The 26,792-nt window shown below is 45.8% G+C and overlaps 1 protein-coding gene and 2 non-coding genes across 3 annotated transcripts; all 3 read left to right on the top strand.

The window, feature by feature from the left end:
• The first annotated feature begins 708 nt into the window (after nucleotides 1-708).
• ATP5F1B (ATP synthase F1 subunit beta) lies at nucleotides 709-9,005 on the top strand. The gene is made up of 10 exons (XM_084837133.1): nucleotides 709-866; nucleotides 2,597-2,779; nucleotides 3,541-3,715; nucleotides 4,736-4,857; nucleotides 5,154-5,338; nucleotides 5,846-6,004; nucleotides 7,276-7,398; nucleotides 7,648-7,860; nucleotides 8,079-8,280; nucleotides 8,772-9,005. Exons 1-10 carry the CDS (start codon nucleotides 734-736, stop codon nucleotides 8,867-8,869), a joined length of 1,593 nt encoding a protein of 530 aa, XP_084693259.1. The 5' UTR covers nucleotides 709-733; the 3' UTR covers nucleotides 8,870-9,005.
• On the top strand, nucleotides 2,822-2,896 carry LOC146353703 (small nucleolar RNA SNORD59). The gene has a single exon (XR_014788693.1). It is a non-coding gene; the product is annotated as a small nucleolar RNA SNORD59 (small nucleolar RNA).
• On the top strand, nucleotides 5,017-5,087 carry LOC146353702 (small nucleolar RNA SNORD59). The gene has a single exon (XR_014788694.1). It is a non-coding gene; the product is annotated as a small nucleolar RNA SNORD59 (small nucleolar RNA).
• Nucleotides 9,006-26,792: the final 17,787 nt, after the last annotated feature.

The following is a 26,792-nucleotide window of genomic DNA, read 5'->3' as shown; positions in this document are numbered from 1 at the left end:
ACCTGTCCGTCTTGGGTGGCCCTGCACGGCATAGCTTATGGCTTCACTGAGTTACGCAAGCCCTTTCGCCACAACAAGGCAAGGGATTTAAGCATGGTTAACTCTGCATAGGATCACAGCCTGTTTTTTCTTTTTTGCAGAAAAATGTGCATTTAGCCAAGCTTAATTTTTGCACTAAAATCTGAAACTGGCATTCCCGTTGCGAACTCCAAGCTCCCTCCTGATGGTGGGCTGCCGTACGCCCATGCGACCCGAGGAAACGCTGACAACTTCCCATTTACGACCAGGACAAATGTAGGACACGTGATCAGTCCCGTCTCTTCGGCACGCACGGCGCCCTTAAAAATTATGCCCGCCCCTTTTCCTACTCATTGACTAATCATATCCATGGGTCTTTTACAATTCTATCCAATTAGCAAGCGGGTTTTCTTTGAGAAACATCCAGTACCAGAGGCCCTTAGCGGTGAAGAGCCGATACCGCACTAAATAGGCTAACGCAGGCTGGGCACGTCCCATAGCTCCGCCCCTTAAGCCTTAGCGACGCAGAGAGGCGGCGAGCCCTTCCAACCAGCGAGTCCTCCCGCAGATGAGTGGCAAGGACGTTAATCCAATCGGCTTTAGAAGGACGAACGCTCCCAACCAATAGCGAGTCCAGGTCGTACAACCCCGCCTTTCAGCCGGAGCTGAGCAAGGTTGGCAGCGGGTCTCCCCTTTCAGTCAGCCGGTGGCCGCCATGTTGGGGTTCGCGGGTCGGTGCTGCGCCTCTTCGGCTGCCTCTCTGCTGCGGGGGGTGCGGAGCGCGCCGAGTCCGCTCCAGGACCTGCTGCAGCTTCGCGGGGGTGCCGGTGCAGTTGCCGCCGAGGCCCGTAAGTGAGGGACGGGAAGACAGAGCGCCTGAGGGCGGGGTCACCTTGGGGCCTAGTGGCGCGAATGGGGCAGGGGGGTGTCGCCCAAAGGGGAGCCGACGGAGGCGTCCTTCCCAAGGGCCCCTATTTCTGGCCTGGCCAAGGGCTTCCACCCCTCAGTTTTCGGGTGTCCCTCCTGCGTCAACCGCGGAGTGCCCCCCGCTTGGTCTTGCTCTGTTGCGGCGTGTTTGATTGATTTCAGCGGGGAATTGCCTTTCCTCAGGCTGCAGCTCCTTTCTTTGCGTCTCCAGAAGCCAGATCTCGGGGTCTGGGTGGGGAGGAAAATGAGCATTTCGGGCCCTGGCCCTGCGGCACGGCCGCGGAAAGGCGCCGCGCAGGGCTGCCATTTCACGCGCCGCGCGGCTGCCGGGGCTCATATTGGCGCCACAGGAGAGGCTGCTGCTGCAGAGGATACATGCATACGGGCGAAAGCAGCCCACATGTATAGGAGAACCTTTCCACGGAGTGGAATAACGGAGCACGGAGAGACGGGCTGCCCCTAGTACATGAGACGAGGGCCTCCGTTCTCGCTTGTGACAAGGTGGCGGGCCTCCGAGAGAAGGCTGTGTAGAGGGTCCAGAGGGGTCAGGAAGGTGGGGCCGGATTGCCCGTGGCTTTCTGGCCCAAGTGGAGCATATCATTTGCTTTCGTGGGTCTGTGTGGTGCAGAGAGAGAAGTCAAAATTAGTAAGACACAGACGGAGAGTTTAATGAGAACTAGTGCTGGATCACTGGTGTGTGGATCTTAAGTGACACAGGTCCTCGACCTGGAAACCAGCTTGGGGGGTGGGGATTATAAAGATAGGCTGGGGATTATAAAGATAGGCATGGGCCTTTATATAGGGTAGGGTAGCTTTTACCAACCGGTGCCCTCTAGGTTGTGGGCCTACAACTCCCGGCATGCCCCAGCTTGCATGACTCGCTGCAGCATGCTGGAAGTTGTAGCCCAACAATCAGTTAGAGGACACCAGGTTGGCAAAGGCTGCGGTAGAGCTTCTGTCTCCGTACATGAGTTGTTTTTGGTAAGGGAGTGGATATATGGCTCTGTAAACTGCTGGATCAGTGGCTCTCATGCTGTGGAAACTTATCAGTGGGTGTTTGTTGGTTAAGAATATCAATAGTGGTAGAGAAGCTTCCCTTAAAAGAGATGTCCACCATTACTGATCTTCCCCTGCATGCTCACTTCAAAGATTGGCATTCATGGCCCTACGTTCTGAACAAGATATATCATGAATGTGCCTCAGAAGTCTCAAATAGTCCAAATTGATATAGCGTCAAAATTGATATAGGAAAGGTTCTTTGAAGGTAGGAAGGCTGCAAACCTTGTGAACTAAGTAGTGATAAGGTAAGGGTCCCACATACACAGGGAGACTCATCAAATTTCAAATCGTGGAGGGATGACACTTGGTCTGTGCTTAGCAGCGATCTACTGTCTGTCCTGATCACTACATCATTGAGACATTTTGCCTATTTAGTCATCCATGTTGGTAAGTTCTAAGTGTTGTGAATGAAGGTCACAATCTGAATCTCTACTTTAAAGTTCTGCAGTCCAAAAGGATGGGTATCTTAACCTCAATTCTCCTAGAGTATCAGCTTGTGTTGTAGGTTGCTGGGGATGGGTTGAAGATATCCCTTGATTAGCATCTAAATTGTTTTTTTCTTTTCTTTTCATGGCTGTTCTTTGTTCTCTAGGCCGGAACTATGCTGCACAGACAGCTCCTGCAGCCAAAGCTGGCACTGCTACGGGGCGCATCGTGGCAGTTATTGGCGCTGTGGTGGATGTCCAGTTTGATGAGGCCCTGCCACCAATCCTCAATGCTCTTGAGGTGCAAGGCAGAGACACACGTTTGGTGCTGGAGGTGGCACAGCACTTAGGTGAGTGTCATTAGTATATTTGGCTTCTCTGTAGTCTAACTTCCTTCTTTGATGATCAATAAAAGATGACTTTCGTTCTTCTGAGCTTGCTGAAGCCATACTTAGGATCTGAGAAGGAAACTTCAATGAACTGCTGACAGTTGGACACAAAGCCATGTGGGCTGGCAGTATTGATCTAGTAGAGTTCTAGCTGGTTGTTCAGTCGTTAAGTCATGTCTGACTCTTCGTGACCCCATCTCCAACTTAATTATGTTTAAATTTCCGGTGAATGCAAGAAACTCTGATGACATTGGTATTTATGGCCTTGCAGTTCCTTGATAAGGAGCAGTTTATACTTCTGGAATTGTCAAATCCAGAGACATGAGATGTGACACATTTTTGCCTGTCTACTATTGTTGAGGCCTTGACCTTAGAATCCTGTACTAATGAGTTTCGCAGTCTACAAGTATTTGTGTTAAAACAAATCTTTATTGAAGTGCTGATTTTTTAGTCATGCAGCTGTTATAAGGTTTGGTAGATGGTAGTTCTTGGCCTGTGTTCTTTGAACTTTTGGAGACAGAAAGTACATGGTTTGGCCGAACAAATCTTGGCCAAATTTGTCATCTTTCTTGAGTAGAAACTCAATTTCCTGCCATACTTTACCATTTGGGATGAACTCAGAGGGGAAAGATGACTTCTCTGAACCCTGGAATGTATTTCCACAGTTTAGACACTGGCTTAGCAGGAAGGGCATCTTCTGTAATATTTCTCTTCCACTATAGGTGAGAATACTGTTCGTACCATTGCTATGGATGGTACTGAAGGCTTGGTGAGAGGCCAAAAAGTTTTGGATTCTGGTGCACCCATCAGAATTCCTGTGGGACCTGAGACCCTTGGCAGAATCATGAATGTGATTGGAGAGCCAATAGATGAAAGAGGCCCAATAACAACCAAACAGTAAGTGTGAATCTGAGGGATAAATGATAAGGCAACTATTATTCATAGACTGAGGTCAAAAGCAGATTAATTGACTAATCTTCAATTTCAGAGAACCTTGGCTTTTGTTGTTGTTGTTGTTTGCGGTCTTAATGCTTGACTGTTAAATTTAGATAGCAGAGGCCTCACCTAGTTTCTAAGGGTTTAAAGAACCTTGCAGCAGAAGGTTTTTGACTGCTACACATAATTTCATTAGGTTTTATCCAGTTGGTACCCCTCTCCTGATAAAAGGCTGTCTGATCTAGAGGTAGCTTCTGTTAGCAGAAGGGAGGCAATTTTTGGCAATTCCTGCTCCCTTCGCCACATTTTACTCTCTTCTGAAGCATCCTCCAACCCTCTGGAGCAGATTTGGAGGGGAAAAGTGAATTGCCAAAAAATTGCTTTCTTTCACATTCTGTTGACAGAAGTCTCTGCTGGATCAAAGAGCCTTCCATTAGCAGAACACCAATTGGATACAATCAGTTAACATTTTTTAATCTTGCAGCTCTTCTGAGTTCTGAAGAGCACTTCTGACCATGAAGCTCTAAAGAAATGCAGTGTTAAATTCTAAACTGTATATAGCAAATTAGCGTAGCTGCTTTGTTCAGGTGCACATAAACAAGTTTTGAGAAGTAACTATCTGCAATCAAAGCAATTCTCTTCAAAATATGTGATTAGATATTCCATTTTGGTTCAGAGAACCTAGTATATAAATGGTATTCTTGCTCCAGGCCTTACTTGCACTAAAACTAGTCTAGCATTATGGGATACCTCGATCTAGTCATGATTTCAAACCTGCCTCTGCATGCATTGTGAATTAATGCTGTTAAACTGATAAGAGTTCTAACAGTCATAAGGTACGTAAAAGGAGCCATGACGTTGCCCATCCTGGCCTAGAAGACTCAGTGTTACACTGAACAGTTGGGCTCAATTATTTGTAAGCGCTATGTGAATATCCAAGATAATGAGGTGCAAGTTGCTTAACGGGATTGTCTCTTGTAGGTTTGCTGCTATTCATGCTGAAGCACCAGAGTTTGTTGAGATGAGTGTTGAACAGGAAATCCTTGTCACTGGCATTAAAGTTGTAGACCTCCTTGCACCATATGCCAAAGGTGGTAAAATTGGTAAGTTATCCAAGAGGGTCCATGTGGAATAGGCTGTACCCTGGGGATAGGGTGGTCACAACCTGGGTGTCCGAAATTTCCTTGCCAACAGTTTGGGATCTCGTTCATTATCAGTCAAAACTTTACATACTGCTGATGTGATGTGGGTTGGCTTTGTTTCCTTCATTGATGAGTAAACTCATGACTTTCGTTCTTCTGAGATTGCTGAAGCAACTCTATTTCTGAGAAGGAAAAGGGGGGAGATAGGGGGAGTATATAGGGGAAGACTAAGGTACTAAACAGGCTTTCTTTCTCAGGACTGTTTGGTGGTGCTGGTGTAGGCAAGACTGTATTGATCATGGAGCTGATTAATAATGTTGCCAAAGCCCATGGTGGCTACTCGGTGTTTGCTGGTGTTGGTGAAAGAACACGTGAAGGAAATGATTTGTACCATGAAATGATTGAATCTGGGGTCATCAACTTGAAAGATACCACATCCAAGGTGAGCAGAGTATTCAGGCTACCCAGGTGGGAAAACATCGGTTTTAGGCCCTAAAAATGCAATATCAGTTGGTGTAGTCTATCATCTTCAAAGCTGGAACATTGCAGCTTGTACCAGAAATTGGTTACTCTGCTTCAGGCTTGAAGATGTAGAATTCTGAATCTTCAGTCTTGATCTGTGGCCAAACAATGATAGTAAATTTGCACAATTACTAAAGCCAAGGGACTGTACACACTTCTATATACAGTGCCTGGCCATTGTGGAACCATGGCTCCATAGAAGGACTGATGTAAGTAAGTGAAGTAAGGGGTAGACTGGCTTTCTTATGAAGTTTGTGGGTTGTGCTCTGGAAATAAACTAGAGTTGTTGGGAGCTGTATGAAATAGGCTAGATCATTTCTGTATACATCCAATAATGTACTACCTTGGTGTAATCAAGCTGGAAACCTGCAGTCGCATAGCGCAATTCCTGCACATCATTAACTATGTCAAATCGCCTATTCTTCAGGTCGCACTTGTTTATGGACAGATGAATGAGCCACCTGGTGCTCGTGCCAGGGTTGCTCTAACTGGACTGACTGTGGCTGAATATTTCAGAGACCAGGAGGGTCAGGATGTGTTGCTTTTCATTGACAACATCTTCCGTTTTACACAGGCTGGATCTGAGGTAAACTTTTGCGTGGGGTGGGGGGTGCATTCAATTGGTTATTGATAGAAAAATGGCTAATTGTTTAAGAACTATATATGTTTAAAAGCTTCAGGTTGCACTTACAGTGGTCCATATGAATGTTCTGCCGTATTAGAGAGGAGATTCAACAAAGGCTTTTCATTTCAACCTTACTGTCCTTGTGGTTCAGAGGATTTAGAGACTGTAATGGATGTGTTACTATGTTGTCATTAAGATATTAGGAGAGAAGTGATTACTTATCTAAGATGCCTGACAGAGACCATTTGCTTATTTCTCCTACTGTTTAGCTGATGTTATCTCTGTAGTTACTGAAAAGGTTACTAAGGGCGCAATCCTATGGCCGCTAGTCAGCGGCTAGACAGCCATAGGATAGGTCGGTTCCCTGAAAACTGACCTCCACCCCCTACTGCGCTGCTTTGTAGGCAGTGCGGAACAGCCCTGTGCTCCGCGCTCGAAGAGGAGCATGGAGTGGCAAAACTGGGGCGTGCCCAGGTGGGGAAGTCGGAAATCCGGTACGACACATCCTATGTGTTGTCCAGCTGCCGCTTCCCGTGGCTACACAGCCGAAATTGGCTGTCTAGCTGCAAAAGCCGGGCAGGGGGAGTGAGGAGGGGATCTGCTCCTCACCACTCCTCCCATCCTGCACTGGATAGGTGGTCGCATCTGGGCTCAGAGGTGACGGTCAATAAAGGTAGGATTGCTCCCTCCAGGGTTTTTTCTGTTGCAGTTAAGTTGAGAATGCAGTTAATAAGTTCGTGATTTGTCTAATGTTCATGGCATACACTGCTTGATATGTCTCTGTGTATATATATCGTTTATATATCCTGTACTCTCGATCTGGTCATGGATTATAATAAACAGACTTGATTTGAGGTAAGCTTCAGTGTGATAAGTTGGTCTCTGCTACAGGCTTAGACTAATCTCCCACTCTGAATTCACTAGACTAGCATTGTTCTAAAAACGTGAGCCAGCAATTTCAGACTGGACTCTACTACGCGGAAGGGGTCTCTAGTCCACCTGTGACTCTTTGCTCATGGTAGTTGTAAGATGCAGGGCTGCAGGACTTAAGGCCCAGCAGAAGCACGTGGAAGAAAATCAGTTAGTTGTCCTAATCGCTGTGGATCAGTCCCTGTGGCTTTTGCATCAATTGTGTAAGACTTCTGCTTTGCAGACAAGTAAGGGAGAGATCATGTATTTGCTGACTACTAGATTTGAAAGACTATAAAAACAATTTATTCCTTCTCTTCCAGGTGTCTGCCCTGCTGGGCAGAATCCCCTCAGCTGTGGGGTACCAGCCTACTCTAGCAACTGATATGGGTACCATGCAGGAGAGAATCACAACAACTCGGAAGGGCTCCATCACCTCTGTGCAGGTAACAGATGTGTGGGGTTAATTTGCCCACAAAACTGTATATGTGCTTTGTTGGTAGCTCACTTGTGGAACAAAGGTGAACTGCTACCTACATCCACTTCCTCTCCACCTTGATCCAATCTGGCTGTTACCTTCCATTACAAAATGGCTGTGCAAAGCTGCTAATGGATAGCATTATGCTTAGTATGTCTCTCTAATAAGTCTCTCTCTCTCTCTCTCTCTCTCTCTCTCTCTCTCTCTCTCTCTCCAGGCCATCTATGTACCAGCTGATGACCTGACTGATCCAGCCCCTGCAACCACATTTGCCCACTTGGATGCCACCACCGTGCTATCTCGTGCCATTGCTGAACTGGGCATTTACCCAGCTGTGGACCCTCTAGACTCAACTTCACGTATCATGGATCCTAATATTGTAGGGCAAGAACATTACGATGTGGCCCGTGGGGTGCAAAAGATTTTGCAGGTGAGGAGAGGGTGGGTCGGTACAAAATATAATGGAGAAATTACTGCTTATTATATGTGCAAAAATCCATACACACAATTTCTAGCAAGAAAACTTTTCCATCTGACCTTCCTAGTTAGCAGCAATGGCTGTTAAGATGCAGAAGAGTTGGTGCATAACTTACTCTGCTGCAGTGTGCTTGCATTGTCTCCACCCACATGCATGTTTTGTCTTTCTAGGACTACAAGTCCCTCCAGGACATCATTGCTATTTTGGGTATGGATGAGTTGTCTGAAGAGGATAAGCTAACAGTGGCCCGTGCCCGTAAGATTCAGAGATTTCTATCCCAGCCCTTCCAAGTGGCCGAAGTCTTTACTGGCCATGCAGGCAAGCTGGTACCCCTGAAGGAAACCATCAAAGGCTTCCAACAGATCCTTACAGGTAAGAATGTCCTGATAAGACCCTAAAGGTACCACTGGCTTGCCTTTGGAACACTGATTTGAAAGGTTTCTCAGTAGGTGCTGCCTGTCACAATAAAATGTTCATACCTTTTCACTCTTCCAAGCATAAGCACTTCTGCATCCCTAACGTTTTCAGCATTAATACAGACCACTATTGTACCCAAGAGGTAACACATGACATTGGTCGGCCAGCTGCCATAATTTTTCCACACCTGCACCCAAATCCAGGGAAGCGTGGGTACGGTGGTAGAGGTCAATAACCCTTTACATGGGTTTACAAGTAGGTACAGGCAGATCATAGTAAATTTCTGCTTCGATCCTTTGGAGCAAAACCAAGAAAGGAAACAAAATGCCCCCAGTAGCAGCATACAGTGCTGCTCATAGACAAATGTGCCAGTCTGCTGCTCTCCTTGACTATTGCTAGCTGATTCCATTGTTTGATTTGCTGCATATCTTTGTTTTTGATTGCAGGAGACTATGACCACCTCCCAGAGCAGGCTTTCTACATGGTGGGGCCCATTGAGGAGGCTGTGGCAAAGGCTGATAAGCTAGCCGAAGAGCATTCATGAGTTCGGATAGCAAACCAGTTTTGCCTCAGCAACAATTTCCAGTGGTTCATATTGCCCAGATTCCCAGCTGGGAAGTTGTGTAACATGTCTGCAGAATATTTAAACATTTCCAATAAAATGTCTGGTGAAATCATAGAAGTGGCTCATGTCTTGTTCACAGGGTGGGGAAGAGCAGCATACTTGCCATAGCTTGTGGTAAGCGGAGTGTTGCCTGCTTGGCTGGCCAGCTGACATTCCAAGAGTAAGGAGTTCCTGCTGGCCAGTGTTAGAAACGAGCGCTGTGCCTTTTGATCCCAATGTGGTGGTATCTCAGCACGCCCTGCTGAGGGAATTGCTTTTAACTGGATTGGTACAGAAAATCCTGCTAAATTGTAGGAAGGAGAGCTCAAGTGCTGACTTTTGCTGCTTCCTCAACTGCTGCTAGTCACTTCCGAATAGGACAGAGGGCAGTCCTGCTTGTTAACCTGTTGGCCTGCAGACAGCCACTCATCTGCGACCTCAGGTTCCTTAGTGTAGGCCAAAAATGCCTCTGCAACCTTACTGCTTTCTGAGTGTCCTTTTTAATATGGTAGATTAATTACTTTTGAACCTTGATGTCCTTAAATGTACATGTGTGTTATGATCTGCAGTTTTGTATGAACAAAGATGGTGCCTGAAGCGTACAAAGGATGCATTCGGACTCTGCTTAAGCAAGGATTGGCCAAGCACTTACTGTAACACAGGTCAGATGGGCTCAACTCAAGGAGTTCTGACCGCATGGTCTTTGAAAGGCCATTCCTGAAATAGTGCAGAGGTGCTTCCATAACCCCTACTCCTGTGTAGTATCTACCAGATTCATTCTATGACTATATAAACCATGGCTAGGTGGGCTGTTTGTACCTGCAGACACATCTGGAAATGTGAGGACACTTTTCGGGGCACAATGATAAAATAACAATTGTGGGAAGTGTGACTAGCCACACCTCCAAGTAACCTGCCCCAAAGATTGAAGATGAGGCGGGGATTTAGTGTGTTGGAGCTCCAACCCCACAACTATTTTTCTCTCTCCCCAAACCTCTGTGAACTCGTTCTCCCTTACCTCTTTTTCTCTCACTATGGCTTGTCACCCATACATTCTTTCCTGCACACAGATCACACGTTGCCATCCTTCCATCTTCCCTTCATACACACAAGCACCCCTTATATCCAGCATGCATACATACACCTCCCTCTCTTCTTATGTGAAAGCATAGAAAAACACACTCATTTCCAGGAACCCTCTAAAATCCCTTATAATCACTTTCTCCCCCCCTCTTCTGTCATACACATGAAGCCTCCATTCAGACATACAAGCCCTAGTGGAGGAGGGGGGCATCTGAGCTCCACTCCAGCCTGTATCTCTTGGGCCAGTTCTAGTCCTTTAATTGCTTAGGCTTGTTTTTCAAAAGTCTTGCTAACTGAATCCTGAATACCAATCCTTTAATCACATATTACCCAAACATCCAGATGTTGGTTTCCCTTCGCTTTCCCAGTCCTGTTAGGGTTGCCAACTCCTCTGCTCTTAATGAGCACTTTGCCAGGTGGGAATAGGGTAGGTGATATTTATCTCAGCATGAAGGCTGGGAACCCTCTCCTGTTAGTGATAAACTGCACTAAGCTCAGTTTAAAGAAGGTGAAATTATTAAGCCTTGCTATACTGGAAAAGAACAAGAATCAATACTGTCTGTGGTAGCTGTGAAATGCAAGTAATGTGGGATTAATTCCGCTCAAGCCCTAGGGATCAGTAATCACTCTAGTGTCAATTTCTCAAGCTTGCTGCTCCCTTTAGGAGTAGGGAGGAAGTGCCAGGTTGTAGACACACACACACACACCACTGCCAGCTTGTCCTGGCACCATTTCAAAACGTCATTTGGTTGATGTTATCTTTTTAATAACTAGTTCCTAAGACAAATAGGGCTTTTGTTTGTACGGACCTGTTTAAAGCTGCCCCTTTGTGGCTAAAAAGGGTAATTACTACAATAATGTTTGTTGCTGATTGTATGAGGCTATTTCTATGCAACCTGATACTTCTGAGCAGATTTGATTGTGCGCAGTTTTCAGCTTGTATGCTCAAAGCAAGTACTCTTCAAAGTAAATAGGCCTAAAATGGGAGGCTTATTGTAAGCCTATTTTCCCCAAGAAAAGGTGAATTAGTGACTTCGTTCAGACCATCACTAGAATCTTGGACTGGGAATTGGGAAATACAGGTTCTAGTCCCCACTTGGCCATGGAAGCTCACTGGGTGATGTTGGGCCAGTTGCAGAGTCTCAGCCCAACCTACCTCACAGGGTTGCTGTTGTGAGGATAAAATGGAGAGGATTGTGTATGCCACTTTGGGTTCCTTAGGAGGAAAAAAGGCGGGATATAAGTGTAATAATAATATGTTGCCTAACAGACAAGCCCTCCCTCCCAGGTAGCATCTCAGCAGGCCTAAATGCCCCTCCCCGCACCCGACTGCCTCATACACCCTGGCAGCAGTATCTACCTTACTTGTGCACTGCGAGATGCTTGCCCCCTCACAGGCTAGAGTGGGCAGAAAGTAGACCTCCAGATGTTTTGGACTTCAACCTCCAGCATTCCGGACCATGTTTTGGACTAACTCACATCTTTCAATATTGGCCGTGCTGATGGGAGCTGAAGTCCAATCCATGTGGAGAAGGCTGGTCTAGAGAACCTGAGTGAGCACAGAGTGGAAGGGTCAATGGTCCTGAGCTCATCAAGCTCCCTGTCCCCACTAGCAGTCCCACCCTGAGGCCAGCAGAAACCAGATCATACTGGGTTGTGGGAAAGGCATCTATCCACCACTTTCTAGCAACAAAGAAACAACAATGCATGTTGCAAATAAAGCCTTAATTGAAAAGTATCCAGGATGCAGAAGATCCTGAAAGGTAAAGACATGTGGGGTTGCCAACTTGTCTCTCCAGTAGGGGACCTGTGCCTTGGGCAGTATGTCTACAGACAGCAGGGTAGCAAGTGCAGTGCCCCAGAGGACACCATCACCATGGCAGGAACACCTTCACCGGTCCTATGATTGTCTGGCATAGAGCTTACAAGGGTGCAGGAGCCTGCCTGGAGAAAGTAGGTCAACAATCCCACAAAGGAACAGATGGGAGTACCCTGGCTACTACTGCTGATCATGGGGTGGGCCTTCCTCATAGTCTGCATGGAACAGGGCATAGCATCATGCAGCTCTGGCTCCAGGTTTTGGGGGGCCCTGGAAAAGACACCATTAATGGGCCCCACCCTCAGTGAGTCTACCTTCTCACTGCCATTGTTGCCCCTCCTCCTCCTCCTCCTGGCTACCACTTGCTTGACAGGCAGAGAGCCAGGGAGCAAGCAGGCAGCGGCATCTAGTGCTCCTTGCCGCTATTGTTGCCTGAGCCAGAGCGAGAGGCAGGTGAGAAGGAAGGTTACAATGGTGAAGAGGGGCAGGTCCAGGGGCTCTTGTCAGGGGGCCTCTGCTGGGGTGTGGGCCCTTGGTAGGTGCCTGACCATGCCTGCCCTTGATGCTGGCCTTGGCATCGTGGATCCTGTACCTGTGGGAAAGTGGCCTGTGGAGAGCAAGGGGAGACACGGGGGGGGGGGAGCAACAAGCAACAGGCAGCTTCTGGAAAGTCCCTGAACCTGCAGGTACAATAAGTGTTTGAGAGAGGGAGGGGGGAGTGGTGGCACAGGAGTGCTCACCGAAGCGCTCACTGGCGTATGCCGTAGTGAAGGGGGGGGCGGCACAGGCGGAAAATGACAGTAACTTTAAGCATACTTCCCCCTTCCACTTAGACGGGGTTCCAGTGAAACACAGTTTGGGCAGGAGGGGGGAAGTGGTCAAGCAATACAATTCAGACATGACACTGTCTGAAATAGGGCAAATGTGGTTGGATAGGGAAGACATGGGAGACAGTCACAGCAATTATCTCACAGTATGCGTCGTCTTCCTCCTTCCCTTGCTTACCTGTGTGAGGGGCTCTGTCCTGGCACCCCTATTAGTTGGAGTGGAGTGGAAGATGCTGCTGGGTACTTGTTTCTGGAATCCCAGAACTACAACACCATTAGGTTTCAGTCAGACAGGTGTTAGCAGTGTGCACAAGTTCTCATGTGTGCTCAGTTAGGAGACAAACATTTTGCAAAGTGCATCTTGTTTATGCAAAGTACCTCCCTGTTGTGCAAAGTCCCCTTCCTCTTGAGTTTCCCATCACCAAGGTTCCTCCTTCTGAGCTCTAAGTGCATGCAAGATGGGGCCAGAGAGATATAGCCCCATGCTGTACAGCAGAAGTAAGCAGAAAGTAGATCTCCAGAGGGTTTGGACTTCAACTCCCAGCATTCGTGACCGTTGGCCTCTGGAGATATACTTTCTGCTCACCCCTGCTGTACACCCTAACACCTGGCTTGTCTTCTTTCTGTGTGGGATTTATATACCGGTGGTGATAGTCTATGCTCTGTCATTTCAGCATGGGAGATGAGGGATAGCTATTTTTTATCCCCCCCCCCCCATTGACATCGGTGAGAGGGAAATTACTCACACCACCTCTGGATGTGGCATAACTCTGCCCCACTCACATCCCCACCCTGTTTTCTCCCACGCCACAGGTGTAATTTTGCCAGCGAAGCATCTATGCCAGCTGATTGCTCTGTGGTTGTATTGGAGGAGTTCCACCAGCATGCTGGCAGGGGAACTCCATCTTTGCCAAGCAGGACTCTCAGCACTGCCAAAGGCCCCCTCAGTCAGTGGATCTGCTGTGCAGGATTGTGCCCTAAAAGAAACGTTCTAGAAAAAGAGTCATGTAGCAGAAGAACCAGATACAAAAAGCAAGAACAGAATTATACAGAATTCTATCTTTATTGGTGCGTAAGAATTGACTTGCTGGATCAGACCAGATGCCTGTAAGCAGCTCAAAAGCCAAGCATAAATGCAACACCCGCCCTGGCTGATCGCCTCTAGTATCTTAGCCTCACTGCTTCTGAATGTGCTGGTTCCACTTAGCGATCACAGTCTGGAACTGCTGATAGCCCTATCTCCCTTCCATTTATCTAATAATTTTTCAAAGCCATCTAAATTAATGACCAGCATCTTGCAATAATGAATCCCACAAGTTAATTATGCATCCTGTGAAGGCAGGCAAAGATATTTTTACTCAGGCAGGCTTTTGGCATCTAAGCTGATTTGCTGCTGAAGTAGGTTTTAATCTGATGGGTGCTGTTATTCCTTCCTTATCAGTGTGGTTTTATTGGATGTGTTTTGGTTTGAGGAGTTATAATGCTTTAATTATAGTGTCGTTATTTTAATCTGCGTTTTACTGTTAGCCACTTTGAGCTCTGTTTTTAGTAGAAAGGCAGGATATACATTTAAGAAATAATTAATAGACATTTCCTTTCATCTGTTCTGAAACTACTGCAAAAAGCAGCTTCATTGGTGACCCTGAGTTCTTGTTTTATGAAAGAGGAAGGCAAACAAAATTATCTAACCTCTCTGTTTACAGTTTTATAAACTTCTCTCTCTCACACACACACACACACACACACACAGAATAAAGCAGCTTCTTACGTGCCCCATTTGCTTTAGCCTTTCTTTGCAGGGAAGATCAGCCTCCCGCCCTTTTTGAAAAGTCTGAAGTTTTGTTTTTAATCCTTAGCGCTGTATACACAAAGCCAACAGAGAGAGAAAGAGAGGGACGAATACATACTGGCCCTTGCCTATGTCAGTCTTGATACACAGACATAGGCAGGGACAGTCTGTCTTTCTCCCTCTCCATTGGTCTTGTGTATACACGCTACCCCCCAAAAATTAAAAACATTTCAAACAGGGCAGGAGGCTGATGTTCCCTGCAAAGAAAGGCTAAAGTAAATGGGAGGCACGCACGCACGCGGTCCCTTTTCCTCCGTTAAAATGACTGGGCGGCTCACGCAGCTCCTCAAACGCCCTCCCTCTTCCTGCGTGGGAAGCCGCTTGCTCGGGAAGCCGCGACCCGCCAGGGCACCACTGAACCGGCGGCCCCGCTCTGTCGCGGGCAATGCCCGCTCCATTTCAGCGGGAGGACCTCGCCACGTGGCCCGGTTCTGCCTCCACTCCCCTTTCATTAGCGAGATGAGGAGGCCTCTGGTATGCTGATCAAGGGAAGGGGCCAGGGCGCGCTCTGTCTCCGGGGCAGCAGAGCAGCCGAGGCGGCGTCTGGGTTTTTCCTTTCTAGTTCCAGCTTCCGAAGCCTCTTCTGCTAAGCGCGAGGAGGAGGACAGAGAAAGCGCCCTCTGCGAATCACTCTCTCCCCCTTGTCAAGCGGGAGATGGCGCGGAAGAGGAAGAGATGAGACGGATGTTGCTCGGCGGTAGGCAACATGTTCCTGGCTGACAGAGCCAGCTCCAGCTATTTTTCTGCCCTAGGTGAAAATTGTGGAGGAATTGTGTGCCCTCTGTTCAGCAGTCTTTTTATCTGTTCCGTACAAGAGAATGGACATTTTTGCACCATCCATTTGTATGGAAGGAAAGAGGGCTGGAAGAAAGAACAGCAGGGGAGTAGACTCATAGAATCATAGAACAGTAGGGCTGGAAGGGGCCTATAAGGCCATCGAGTCCAACCCCCTGCTCAATGCAGGAATCCAAGTCAGAGCATCCCGGACAGATGGCTGTCCAGCCCCGTCTTGAAACAATGAGTACAATGGCACCTGCACCTTGTGGTCCTAAGGATCTGAGGTGGGGTGTGGGCCTGTGTTCCCTTTTGGGGATTTCCTGATTAGTCTGGAGAGGGACCACAGAATTCTCCTCCCTGAGGATTTATTGCCTAAACCTCAGGTTGCACTGCTTAACCTTTGCTTGCAAGGGGGAAACCCCAATCCCTTTTACCCCACAGCTGAAATATTTCTTTCCATCCAGGCCAGAGTTATTAAAGCTGAAGGCTTCTGGTGCAGGAAACTGCCATTTTCTTTGTTTTGCTAGAAACCTGTGGGTTTAAAGCGTGACTTCTGACACCATGTCATGGAAAGCTTAAAGGAGATGTGGCTAAGGGTCACTTTAATACACATTACTTTAAATATGTAGCCAGCAACTATACTTTCCCCACCCCACACTCTGTACTCAAAAGTAATCATGGGGGACCCAAACTGGATCGGGAGCCTGCCCCCTATTAGATCAGAGGCCTGCACCTGCAATTTTCACTCATAGAAAAAGATTCATTGATTTTCAGTCCCGCAGGCAGCTAGACAAGAACTTTATTGTTTCTCTCAAACAAGAACAGAACAGTAATTACATGCTCTTGACTCCACCCAGATACAGAGAAGTCCACTGCCACCTAGTGACTAAACTGTATAATAACACCATCCATACGCCTCTACCCCAAAATTGAAAGTGAGCTTTTATCAGCTGCAGGAAGCAAGTCGACCAGATTTGGTCCCCCTTGATCTCTGTCTGCACAACCCATCCAGGTTAGAGTCTGATGATGGCAAAACTGGACTTGGGTCATACTGCTTAATTTGTAAAGAGACGGCATTCGAGATCAGATCTGCATAGAAAACATCCTCTCCACTCTTCAGCCCCAATCTGATCACCAAATAATGCAACAAAAGCAGCAACAGAGGTCTGGCACATTTCTGAAAGACGGCCATGCTTCATCAGCCCTTCAGGGAGAAAGAGTGCCATTGCTGTGGTAGGGAGGGTTCAGGTTTTTTTGCAAATTGGCAAAACCTAGACAGCTTTCCCTGGCAATATTAAAAGGGCACAGGAATGCCCCTTTAGTTAAGGTGAGTCACACACAAAAAGCTTCAGCCATGATAAGCCTTAAAATTCTACTGCTTATAAAAGTGACACATGTTTAGCTAATAATATGAAACTTGGTATGTATGATCTACTTGATGAGGTCCATAGTTTTGCAAAATTTCGAAGTGATCTAATAAAAACTGCCACAGGTACAGCAAGTTAAAAAGTGTTGAAAATTGACACATTTGTCCTTTTTACTCCAAGCTGTGGTTTGGCATATATCTTTCTTTCGAATTTTGGTGAAAACTACTCATGTAGGTTATTCAGGTATGTTGAGGAGATGTGCCTTTCATTGGTTTGGTGAAATTCTGAGCAGTGGTTCAAAAGTTATTTAGGTTTTTCTGCCTCATGAAAGCCTATGGCTGCAACTGCTGGCAAAGTTGTGTTGGGCATACTCAGTTTGACTCTGAAGATAGAATGCTGGCAGTACTCCAGTATTCTGAGCGGAATTCCAGGACTTTTCTACATGAAGCATTTATCATATGCTCGTCATTCCCTACTTATGGTCATGGGTGTCCACTTGACACCCATGACCATTTTTGGGGGGGGGGGAGCTTCACAGCAGTTTTTGGTTGTAATTCGCGTGCATAGTGTGCACCGCTACAACACACCTGTGCACTTTTCTTGTGTGTGCTCTTTGTTGCTTAGCATCACATTCCATGACATTTAGAAGCCTACATAGAGTAGCAGAAGATCCTGGGAATTGAACAGCACTAATGCAGAAGAGTGTTATATTCAAGAAGTATCAACAACTTCAACAGAACTTTATGTGGACAGAATTAAAAAAAAACACATAGGAACACGTGGGGGGGGAAACTCAGATGCACAAACATAGTACAGCTGTCTTAAGAATATCGTAATGTATATTTTGTGGCATCCCTGCCCTTGCCATAACATTGACAACTTGACATGACTCGTCCTAGAATGATTTCCTTCAACTTGGAAACATTGGTGAACACTCTCTAGAACAGTCTTCCCCAACCTGGTGCCCTCCAGATGTTTTGGACTACAACTCCAGCATTCTGGACCATTGGCCATGCTAGCTGGGGCTGACTGGAGTTGAAGTCCAAAACATCTGAAGGTCACCTGGTTGGGGAAGGCAGCTCTAGAGAGTAGCACTGGAGTCTTCAGGGAGTGTCTTTACCAGTGGAAGGAAAATGAGTATGCTTGATCAGTTATGTTCTGGAGGAGCGTGGACTACTCACTTTATTCACGTTGTTATCAGCCACTTTTTACATCAGCTAACCATACAACTTTTGCATGGCTTGAATTTTGAACTACAGCAAAGTTCTTTTGGAATTGCATACTTTTCCTTGAACTGTACATTTTGTGTATGGTTGCACATTTTTTTAAAGCCCTTTAAAAATGCTTTTTTAAAGCATCAGAGAACAGGTCTACTATTTCTGGTAGATCTGGTGACTGAGCAGCGATAAGGCCTGGACACCAAATCTACCAAGATAGGTAGACTGAGCCTCTGAGAAATTTGTATACCAGGTCTACCTCTCTGTTGTTGTTCACTGGGTAGAACTAGTGCCCAGACAATGTCTTTCTACCACAGACTTTGGGAGTGCTGTAGACATAACGTATCTCGACTTCAGCAAAGCTTTCAACAAAGTGCCCCATGATATCCTGATGAGCAAACTAGCTCAAAGTGGGCTAGATGAAACAATGATCCAGTGGATCCACGGTTGGCTACAGAATCGGACTCAAAGACTGCTGATCAATGGGATCTTCTCAAACTGGGGAGAGGTAATGAGTGGGGTACCGCAGGGCTCAGTCCTGGGCCCAGTGCTCTTCAACATTTTTAATAATGACTTGGAGGACGAGCTGCAGGGAATGCTGATCAGATTTGCAGATGACACAAAATTGGGCGGGATAGCTAATACTTTGGAAGACAGAAACAATACTCAAAGTGATCTTGATAGACTGGAGTGCTGGGCAGAAAACAACAGAATGACATTTAATAGGGATAAATGCCAAGTTCTGCACCTAGGAAAAAGAAACCAAATGCACAGTTACAAGATGGGGGATACGTGGCTTAACTACACTACAAATGAAAAGGATCTTAGAATGGTTGTAGTTCACAAGATGAATATGAGCCAACAATGTGATGTGGCTGCAAAAAGAGCAAATGCTATTTTGGGCTGCATTCATAGAAGCATCGCTTCCAAATCCCAGGAAGTACTACTCCCCCTCTACTCAGCACTGGTTAGGCTTCATCTGGAGTACTGTGTCCAGTTCTGGGCACCGCACTTCAAGAAGGATGCAGACAAACTGGAGAGGGTTCAGAGGAGGGCAACGAAGGTGATCAGGGGAATGGAAACAAAGCCCTATGAGGAGAGACTGAAAGAACTGGGCATGTTTAGCCTTGAGAAGAGAAGACTGAGGGGAGATAGGATAGTGCTCTTCAAGTACTTGAGGGATTGTCACAGAGAGGAAGGCCAGGATCTCTTCTCCATCATCCCAGAGTGCAGGACATGGAATAATGGGCTCAAGTTACAGGAAGCCAGATTCCGGCTGAACATCAGGAAAAGTTTCCTGACTGTTAGAGCAATACGACAATGGGACCAATTCCCTAGGGAGGTGGTGGGCTCTCCCATACTGGAGGCGTTCAAGACAAGGCTGGACAGCTACTTGTCAGGGATGCTTTGACTTGGATTCCTGCATTGAGAAGGGGGTTGGACTCGATGGTCTTGTAGGCCCCTTCCAACCCTACTATTCTATGATTCTATGAAAATAGGACACCTGGCCACCCTAACCCTGGGCTCTGTAAGATGGTGTCCATTGGCACCAATGTGACCATGGATACGTCTATTTCCATCTACCAGGCTCCCTGTTTTATATTTTATTTCATAAGATTTTTTTACATTAAAGGGGTGTGTGTGTGTGTGTGTGTTTTAAACTGGGAGGCTTAATGGGCCATCTTTATTTGGGTTCCAAAGAGTGGTTTTGTGTTTTGGTTACTTGGACCCCACCTCTGCCTTGGACTGAAGTTCTTGGGCAAGTTACTTTTCTTTTAGCCTCACCAGTTTGCCTTCTGGGAACTGAGTGTTTTCTGACCAGCCAGCCATTTCATGAATGGACAAGGTACCCTTGTGGCACCCATTTTATTAGAGAGCTCATGACACTCTTTCAAAATCCTGCATGTGTCCACTGACCCAAAAGGATTGGGGACCACTGGCTATGGCTGCTGCTTTTTCCTGGTCTTTTCTCAGTCTCCTCAGGACCTGTCTTTTCTGTCACTCTCTTTCCCTCATCTGTTTCTTCAGGAGCTTTCTTCACCATTTCAGTTTCCCCTTTTCTCCTCAGAACTTCCCTTCTTCTTGTAGTCCTTCAGGGTCAAAAAGGGATCGAGCTCTAGATATTTCCCCCTGAGGACTACATATTACAAAGAGTTGCACCAGTTTTGTCCAGGATGTATTATACCATTCAGGTCTCTGAAAGATTCTCTGCACCTGAACCAGATTTGGATCTGGTATCTATTTAACATCTGCCAAGATTTCAGTGGCCTGGAAATGGCACAATCTTCCATATTACTGAATAAATGTCTGCAGAAAATGTGGAATAGGTAGCATTTAAGGGCAAAACTGACTGGTTTTATGTCTCTAGAAGAGGCCAAATTACAGCAGTCATTATCTCAAAATACCTTGGGGCATGGGCAGTGTAATAACAGGCCACCTGTGCATGGGCCCCAGATCTTCTGAGCTGTGTCCCAGATCTTTAGAGCTGCCCCAGTTGCCATCATCTGCATTAATACAAGCCTGCTTCTTCCCTCTGAAAGTACCTTGCAGTTAAAAGGAGACTCACTACCTTAGCAGACTAATAGGGAGTGTAGCATGAAGGCCTTTGAACCTGGAGGGGAGACTGCCACCTTTCCTTCCACAGTCTGCTCAACATTTTCATTAAGTCCAGTCACAGTTGTTTATGGGTTCTTTAGAAGATGTCGTGACCCTCCAGTTTAATTTCTGTGTCTAACCAGCATTTTTGGCAAGTTTTTTAAGAGCGGACAAAATGCAACCTTTAACTGTGAAAGTGAAATACATTTCCTCTTGTGTATTTGTGCTATTCCACTATACCACAGTGTCACCTAGAGGTTATGTAATGGAAAAGCAGGAACAGAAACATTCCTCATGTAGTGCTCAGATCTCAATTCTGCGACGAAACCAAAAGTAGATGCAGCTGATTAACAGCCTTGTGTAGAAAGCTCCCAGTGTTTCTGTTAACATTTGATCAGTGATGTTGTATGATGTCACAAATTGTGCTTGCTTACAACTTACCCTCCATGCACCCACATTTCTCCTTGGTATTTTGAGGCCTAAATCCAGATGGGGAGGATGGAGCACCTCAGGAGTATGGAGTGCCTGGGACCCCACATTGTCCTGGTCCTGTATGCAAGTTGTAAGCAAGCACAACTTGTGACTGCACAACATCATCACTGAACACGGGGCATGTCTATTAAGGCACAAACTCTGATTCCAATTTCCTGGCTTTGTGGAGCTTGAGTCAACATGAAATAGCCTTAACTCTGGTCTTAAATCTGCAGGGTTTTGTATTGTTTATCATTGAGAATATAACCAATTTGGGCTGCACAATGACTTTGCAAGATAACACACCCAAGTGCCTTTTTACAATCTGCCTTATGGCATGCAGGCTGACATTTTAACAATTGCCCCTTCTTCCTATCCAATCTTGCCTCCTCTGGGAGTCACAGCCTTCTTACCATTTCTGCTGAAACTGGCAGTTTCAATCATTATTAGCATATGATATTACATGCTCACCGAGCACCTAATTGCCTTGCCTTGGAGAGCCGTAGATCACCCCAAGAGCAGCCTCCGACAGACGATTCCCTTGAAAGTAGAAGGAGGGAGATGTGAAGGTGGGGATGTTTCCAAGCCCTGCGCCCTGAAAGAAGAGGCTTTGCTTAGTTCTGGTTTAAAAACGGCTTAACAGAAACCAAATGTCGTGTCAAAATGGTTTTTCAGTGCCAGAGCTCAGCACTAGACTATACAAAAGAATTATACAGGAAAAGCTTGCATCTGAGCATGTGCAGTGTCACCGAGTCTTTTCATCACCACTGAGTAGTCGCAGCCTGCCTCCATACACCAGGGACTGGGAAACAGGGCTTGCTAGCTCAGGCTTGCGCTTCAGCAACCCTCTTTGAATAAATTAATCACTGGCTTGATGTGACTCAGCCTTTATAGGGAAGACGCACACTGTTGCAGGCAGCAGTTGTCCACCAATGAAATGCAGCCTCCTCTGGAGCAGGACACAGAAGATGAAAGGGCACAATTAGCATTGAAGTACAAATGCTTTTTGTTTCAAGGTCATTCAAAAGCAAAACTGAGTCTCAGGTTTGTTTGGATCCATTTATTTGGATAATTATCCAAATCCTATTTTACAGCTGAAGCTGCAAGATAAGCCTCAGAACCAGTCAGTGAATTTGCAGCTGGGAATTTATAAGCATAAACCCAGCCACCCCTCATTCATTCATCTCTGAGACCCATTCTACAGCTGCGGAATGCTGAGGCTGAGAGAAAGTGAGTTTCCCTTTTCTCCCCTGCATTAAAATGGGAGGAGTGGAGGGGGCTATAAACTGTAGGGCCACAATCCAGTGCACAGTTAGGTCACAGTGCCCTGAAACCCCTGGATTTCAATTAGCTTACATGCCATTAACTCTGTGCTGGATATTGACTCAGATATGTAGATATATTACTTTGCAATTTACTCCTTTTTTGAAATCTAAGATCTTGAGTGAATTTCATGTGTATTACTTAGCAATGCCAGCAGTTGCAATTATTTGATTACTAATTCATTCACAATCACATTGGACTGGTATTATTTGATAGTAAAAATGTCAAATTCTTGATTATGTCAACATTACCATGTTTTCATATTGCTGATTTTACCACCCCTAATGACATTTCATTTTCTTTAATAAACCAAGTTACATGGCCCAAATTAGCAAATCTATTTCAAATTGGAATTGTACTCATTTAAGGTATATTAACGTTTATTAACTTTGAGAGAATATAGAATTCAAATGTATTTCGAAGTATTTATTTTTAGCATTTTTGTGTACTGCAGTTCTCTATTAAAAGCAGTGCATGAAATGGAATATAAAACCAATTTAGAAAACTCATAGTTAAACCATTCACAATGAAACCCAACAATAAATCAAAATATTGGGGTGGGTTAGGGTATTTTAGAAAATGTTTTTATTGTAGAATTTTATTGTTTTACACTGTTTTATTATATGCTTGTACATCACCCAGAGTGGCTGGGTGACCAGCCAGATGGGTGATTAGTAAATTTAATAAATTAAATAAATCAATAAATTTAATAAATAAATAAATATGGGGCAAAAACTAGTCAATAGGCACATCTCGTGGCTCCTTAGTCAGAACAGAAGTAAATACCAGTCTGTTCAGTGGGGCTTATTGTCAAATAAGTACACAAAGGACTGCAGCTGTAGCTAAGCCCGCCGAGAAACTCCTCTGAAATAGCCACATTTTCACATGCCTATACCAGTGTGGTGTAGAGGTTAGAGTGTTCGACCAGTACTGGGAGACCCGGGTTCAACACCTCATTTGGCCATGAAGCTCACTGTGGGTGATTTTGGGCCAGTCACTGACTCTCAGCCTAATCAACCTCACAGGGTTGTTGTGAGGATAAAATGGAGAGGAGGAGGGCTGTGTACGCCATCTTGGGCTCCTTGGAAGAAAAAGCGGGATATAAATGTAAGAAATAAATGAATAAATAATATAAGCTGGTTAAAGTAGGGTTCAGCCGAGCCTCTGTCAGAAGTGCATTCCGCAAAGTGGGAGCTACACAGAAAAGGGCAAATTTATTTTATTTAATTAATTACATGTATATCCCTCCCCAGTCCAACGCTCTAACCACTACACCAGACTGGCTCTCTTTCGCTTGAGTAAAGAGAAAATCCAGAGCAGAGCCTCTGAGGGCACGAGGAGGCACATACAGAACATATGTATGGACTATATAATTATGGCACAATCCTATGCATGTTTAGACAGGAAAAAAGTTCTATAACTCTTAGAATTTTCAAGCCAGCTATGCTGGCTGGGGAATGCTGGGAGTTGCAGGACTTTTTCTGTCTAAACATGCAAAGGATCATGCTTTTAGGGTCCAATCCTATGACTTACCCCCTTGATGCTCTTGAGTCTTGCAAGCATCCAGTGCAATGCAAGAGGAGTGGCAGAGGCAATCATCACCTCCCTGCTCCCCCCGCTTTCCATTTTCACTAGATGGACTTTTTTGCCCATCTAGCTGGATGCTTCAGATGCGAAGGGAAGGAGGCTGGGGAGGCCTCGGAATAGCTTGTATTCTGGCCTTCCAGTCCCCTCCGTTCCCACCATAATACCCCCTTTAACCCCGCTCCGAGGTTGTGTTCCCTACCTCAGAGAGGCAGCCAGCATTCACCCGTCCTCCATGATTTCTCAAAGAGAATAGACAGCGGTTCTGAGAGTTCTTCTGCCAGTTCCTTTATGACTCTAGGATGCAGTTCATCTGGCCCTGGAGATTTGAACTCATTCAAAGTAATTAGGTGTTCCTTGACCATATGCCTATCGATCTCAAGCTGCAATCCTGCTCCTTCAGCCTGTACTTTGCCTTTGCCAGGGGGGTCATAGACCCTCTTTGGGGAGAAGACTGAGCCAAAGTAGGAATTGAGCACCTCTACCTTTTCTTTGTCATCTGTTATCATTTTGCCATCCATATTTAATAGCTGAACCACCATTTCTTTCCTCTGTCTTTTACTATGCATGTAGCTGAAGAAAGCCTTTCTGTTGCTTTTAACATCCTTTGCTAACCTCAGCTCGTTAGAATCATAGAATCATAGAGCAGTAGGGCTAGAAGGGACCTACAAGGCAATCGAGTCCAACCCCCTGCTCAATGCAGGAATCCAAGTCAGATGGCTTTCTCAGCTTTAGCCTTCCTGACGCCATCCCTGCAATTCTGTGCTACCTGCCTGTACTCTTCCTTTGTTACTTGGCTTTCTTTCCACTTCCTATATGTGTCCTTTTTTGTTTTCAGGTCATCTCTAAGCTTTTTGTGAAGCCACATTGGCTTCTTCTGTTGTCTTCCAGCTTTTCTTCTTGTTGGAATGGTTTGTAATTGTGCCTGCCTTGAGAATTTCCTTTTTTAAAAGCTCCCACCCATCTTGGACTCCTTTTCTCGTTAAGAGTTGCTTGCCATGGGACTTTACTGATCAATGTTCTGAGTTTATCAAAATCAGCTTTCCTAAAATCCAGGGTACGCATTTGACTACACTCGGCTTTTGCTTCCCAAGAACTCAAGTATAACATGGTTGCTTTCCCCCAGAGTTCCTGGAACTGCTACTTTATCCACTAAGTCATCTCTGTTGGTTAGGATCAAGTCAAGGATAGCCGATCTTCTAGTTCCTTCCTCTACTTTCTGTAGGAGGAAGTTATTCGCCACACAAGTCAGGAATTTCCTGGAGGGGCCATGTTTTGCAGAATTTGTCTCCCAATAAATATCAGGGAAATTGAAGTTCCCCATTACTACTACATCATGCTTCCTTGAAACATTGGCTGTTTGCTTTTCAAAAGTTTCATCCTCGTCTTCTCCTTGATTGGGTAGCCGGTAGTAGACTCCGACCATCAGGTTCCTTTTATTCTTTGCTCCATTTATTTTGATCCAGATGCTCTCGATGGGGCTGTACAGAGATACAGATTTCACATACAGTGCAACCCCACCTCCCTTTCTGTTCTTCCTGTTCTTTTTGAACAAGTTATATCCTTCAATTGCTGTATTCCAGTCATGAGAGTCATCCCACCAAGTCTCAGTTATACCTATCAAGTCATAATTTCCCTCTTGTATTAAGAATTCAAGTTCGTTCTGTTTGTTTCCCATACTCTGGGCATTAGTATATAGACATCAAAGACCATGTGCTTCATAGTCTGGCTTTTTTCCTATGTGTGTCTGAAGACTATTATTGGGAGCTATTAGAGCTGTTCTCTCCATTGCGGTGCATGAGCCTTTGTCCATTGTTACCCCCAACTTTACATCTCCCTTCCCTGTAGGATTCAGTTTAAAGCCCTCCTGATGAAGTTCTTCATGCTGTGGCCAAACACATTCTTCCCAGCCTTTGTGAGGTGCAACCCGTCCCTTGCCAACAGCCCATCTTCCAGGAAGTATAGCCCATGGTCCCAGAATCCAAATCTCTCATGCCAGCACCACCTTTGTAGCCAGTCATTCACCTGGAGTATTTTTTGTTCCCTTTCTATCCCTCTTCTAACTACTGGAAGGATGGATGAGAAAACTATCTGGGCTGCAAAGTTCCTGAGTTTCCTTCCCAAAGCTTCAAAGTCTGACGTGATTTCTTTGTAGCTCCGCTTGGCGGTATCATTTGTTCCCACATGGATGAAAAGAAAGGGATACCTGTCAGTGGGCTTTATGAGTGCAGGCAACCTTTCAGTCACATCTCTAATCCATCCTCCCGGGAGACAACATACCTGGCGAGTCCATGGGTCTTCACAACATACTTGGGTCACGATCCCTTTCCCCCTCTCCTGCTAGCTACAAGGAAGGCTAGCCATACTGAAGGTTATTAACTCTGTATAGGGAATCATGTTCTGGTTACAGAAGCAGAAACTGTATAGGAAGATGTGAGTCTCTTAACTTGGGCTTTCTAACATTGCAGCAATCACCCAAGCTTGCCACTTGAGCTATCTGGGTACATGGCCTGCTACAAGACTATCAACACCTTCTACAAGCCATTCCTCTGAGAGCAGCATACACTTTATTTATTTGTTTTCTTACATTTATATCCCGCCTTTTTCCTCTTGCAAGGAACCCAAGGCAGCATATATCCTCCTCCTCTTCCTCCTCTCAATTTTATGCTCAGAACAGCCCGGTGGGGTAGGGTAGGCTGAGAGTCAGTGACTGGCCCAAAGTCACCCAGTGAGCTTCATGGCTGAGTGCAGAGTAGAACCCAGGTCTGAGGAGTCCCAGTCCAACACTCGAACCACTACACTACACTGGCTCTCCAGTATGCCAGCATAACTGGCCAGCAGAAATCTATACTAGGATTGGCTGGCCATGGTATAAATGCTGCAGACTCAAATGGCTGCTCAACAGGGTTATATAGTAGTTTATAACAACAACATAACAACATGATGATGAT

This window comes from Heloderma suspectum, chromosome 2 (assembly GCF_057233095.1).
Source record: "Heloderma suspectum isolate Gila_16-S chromosome 2, 16-S_ref, whole genome shotgun sequence".
Taxonomy (NCBI): Eukaryota; Metazoa; Chordata; class Lepidosauria; order Squamata; family Helodermatidae; genus Heloderma; species Heloderma suspectum.
This window is presented reverse-complemented; position numbering and strand designations above follow the sequence as displayed.